This window comes from Amphimedon queenslandica, unplaced genomic scaffold, assembly GCF_000090795.2.
Source record: "Amphimedon queenslandica unplaced genomic scaffold, v1.1 AMPQUscaffold_5712_Cont22323, whole genome shotgun sequence".
Lineage (NCBI taxonomy): Eukaryota > Metazoa > Porifera > Demospongiae > Haplosclerida > Niphatidae > Amphimedon > Amphimedon queenslandica.
The window spans coordinates 1-1,479 of NW_003553990.1; the positions used below are offsets into that span (position 1 = coordinate 1).

The 1,479-nt window shown below is 33.6% G+C and overlaps 1 protein-coding gene across 1 annotated transcript; it reads left to right on the forward strand.

Annotated features, from left to right (window-relative positions):
• Positions 1–23: 23 nt before the first annotated feature.
• Positions 24–444, forward strand: LOC109592284 (uncharacterized). Its single transcript, XM_020007774.1, has 2 exons — positions 24–337; positions 385–444. The coding sequence occupies exons 1-2, from the start codon at positions 77–79 to the stop codon at positions 442–444; spliced, it is 321 nt and encodes a 106-aa protein (XP_019863333.1). The 5' UTR covers positions 24–76.
• Positions 445–1,479: the final 1,035 nt, after the last annotated feature.

Genomic DNA, 1,479 nt, shown 5'->3' on the forward strand with positions numbered 1-1,479 from the left:
TAACAGTGGTGGCTTATTAACTGATGCTAATGCTTTGGAATTCGGTATAAAAGATGTTCCTCCTGGCACACAAGTAATGATTGCTAAAGTTGATCGTGATGACTACACATTAGCTGACCTCTTCTTCTTTCGTCGAGCAATACCAAAAGAACTGAATATTCCTAACGTTAATCTATACTTCAGTTTTGTTCGTATTGGATCTCTACAGCTGCTACATAATATTCCTGACTACTTATACTCTGCATTGTTTCCTCTATCTACTGAGATACAGCAACAGTTAGCTAGTATTGGTATCACTGAACTAACATGTGGTGATTATCAATATGATCTAAGAAAGGTTTGTAATTATCTTTTAATATTAAATAATTTTATTTTTTTAAATAGTTCTCAGCATCACAAGAGTTGCAGCAGTCAGTTCAGTCATCTTTAGATATTGGTATGTAAGTGGATGTGTATATTATGTAATTTTACTTTCCACTACCTATTGTGATATCATTATTTTGATTATCCGTTCATTCATGTATATTGATAATTTCTTTTAGATATATATGATCGATTATGGTATGAGAATACCAGTACACCATTACATGAAGCAGCTTGGAGAGGATTAAAAGATGAAGTACAATGGCTTCTTAACAAGTTTGGTTACAGCACATATCGTCGTGGTCTTCATGATTGGACTCCATTACACTCTGCAGCATATGGTGGACACATTGAGATCCTTCAACTACTCATCCATCAATATGGTATTGATCCTAACGAAGGTGATGATAATAGTGTATCTAGTATACATATGGCATCTTATAAAGGCCACTTATCTATAGTACAATATCTAGTAGACACGTGTCACATTCCTCCTGATCAACCAGACAATAGCAATAACACTGCATTACTGTACTCAGCAATGGGGGGCCATTCTGACCTAGTAGAATTCTTTATTAAGAGAAATTGTAATATTTCTCAAATTAATTCCCATAATGCTTCTTTATCATTGTTAGCTTGTAAAAGTGGGCAGGTAGCATTAATTCATAAGCTGGAAGCAGAACACCTCTTCAACCAAATTCATCTGACTTTTATGGATTTGGTATTCTGCATTACTCTTCTATGAGTAATAATGTTGAGCTTTTCAAGTATCTTTTAAATCGATATCAATTATCCATTGATGTGAAGGATCGACATGGTAGGACTCCACTTCATATTGCTTCATGGTATGCTTCATCATCAGTTGTTGAGTATATTGCTAGTATTCAAGGTAATGAAGCATTATTAGTTAATGATAATAATGGTAGGTCATGTTTACATCATGCAAGTGATGCATCCATTGGTATTAAAGCCACTACTGTGTATAGTAAGCTAATTGCACAATGTGATGCATCAAATATCGAGATTATTAGTGATAATAAAATCAAAAATAACATTAATTTCATTACACGCAATAAAAGAATAAAAGTGTTCACTTCACTACTCAAGAAAGCTATT

Excerpts from the sequence above, each read along its gene's own strand:
- LOC109592284 (XM_020007774.1), top strand. The coding sequence starts at position 77 with ATGATTGCTAAAGTTGATCGTGATGACTACACATTAGCTGACCTCTTC. Across the intron at positions 338-384 it reads ATCAATATGATCTAAGAAAG|TTCTCAGCATCACAAGAGTT; the intron begins GTTTGTAATTAT and ends TTTTTTAAATAG.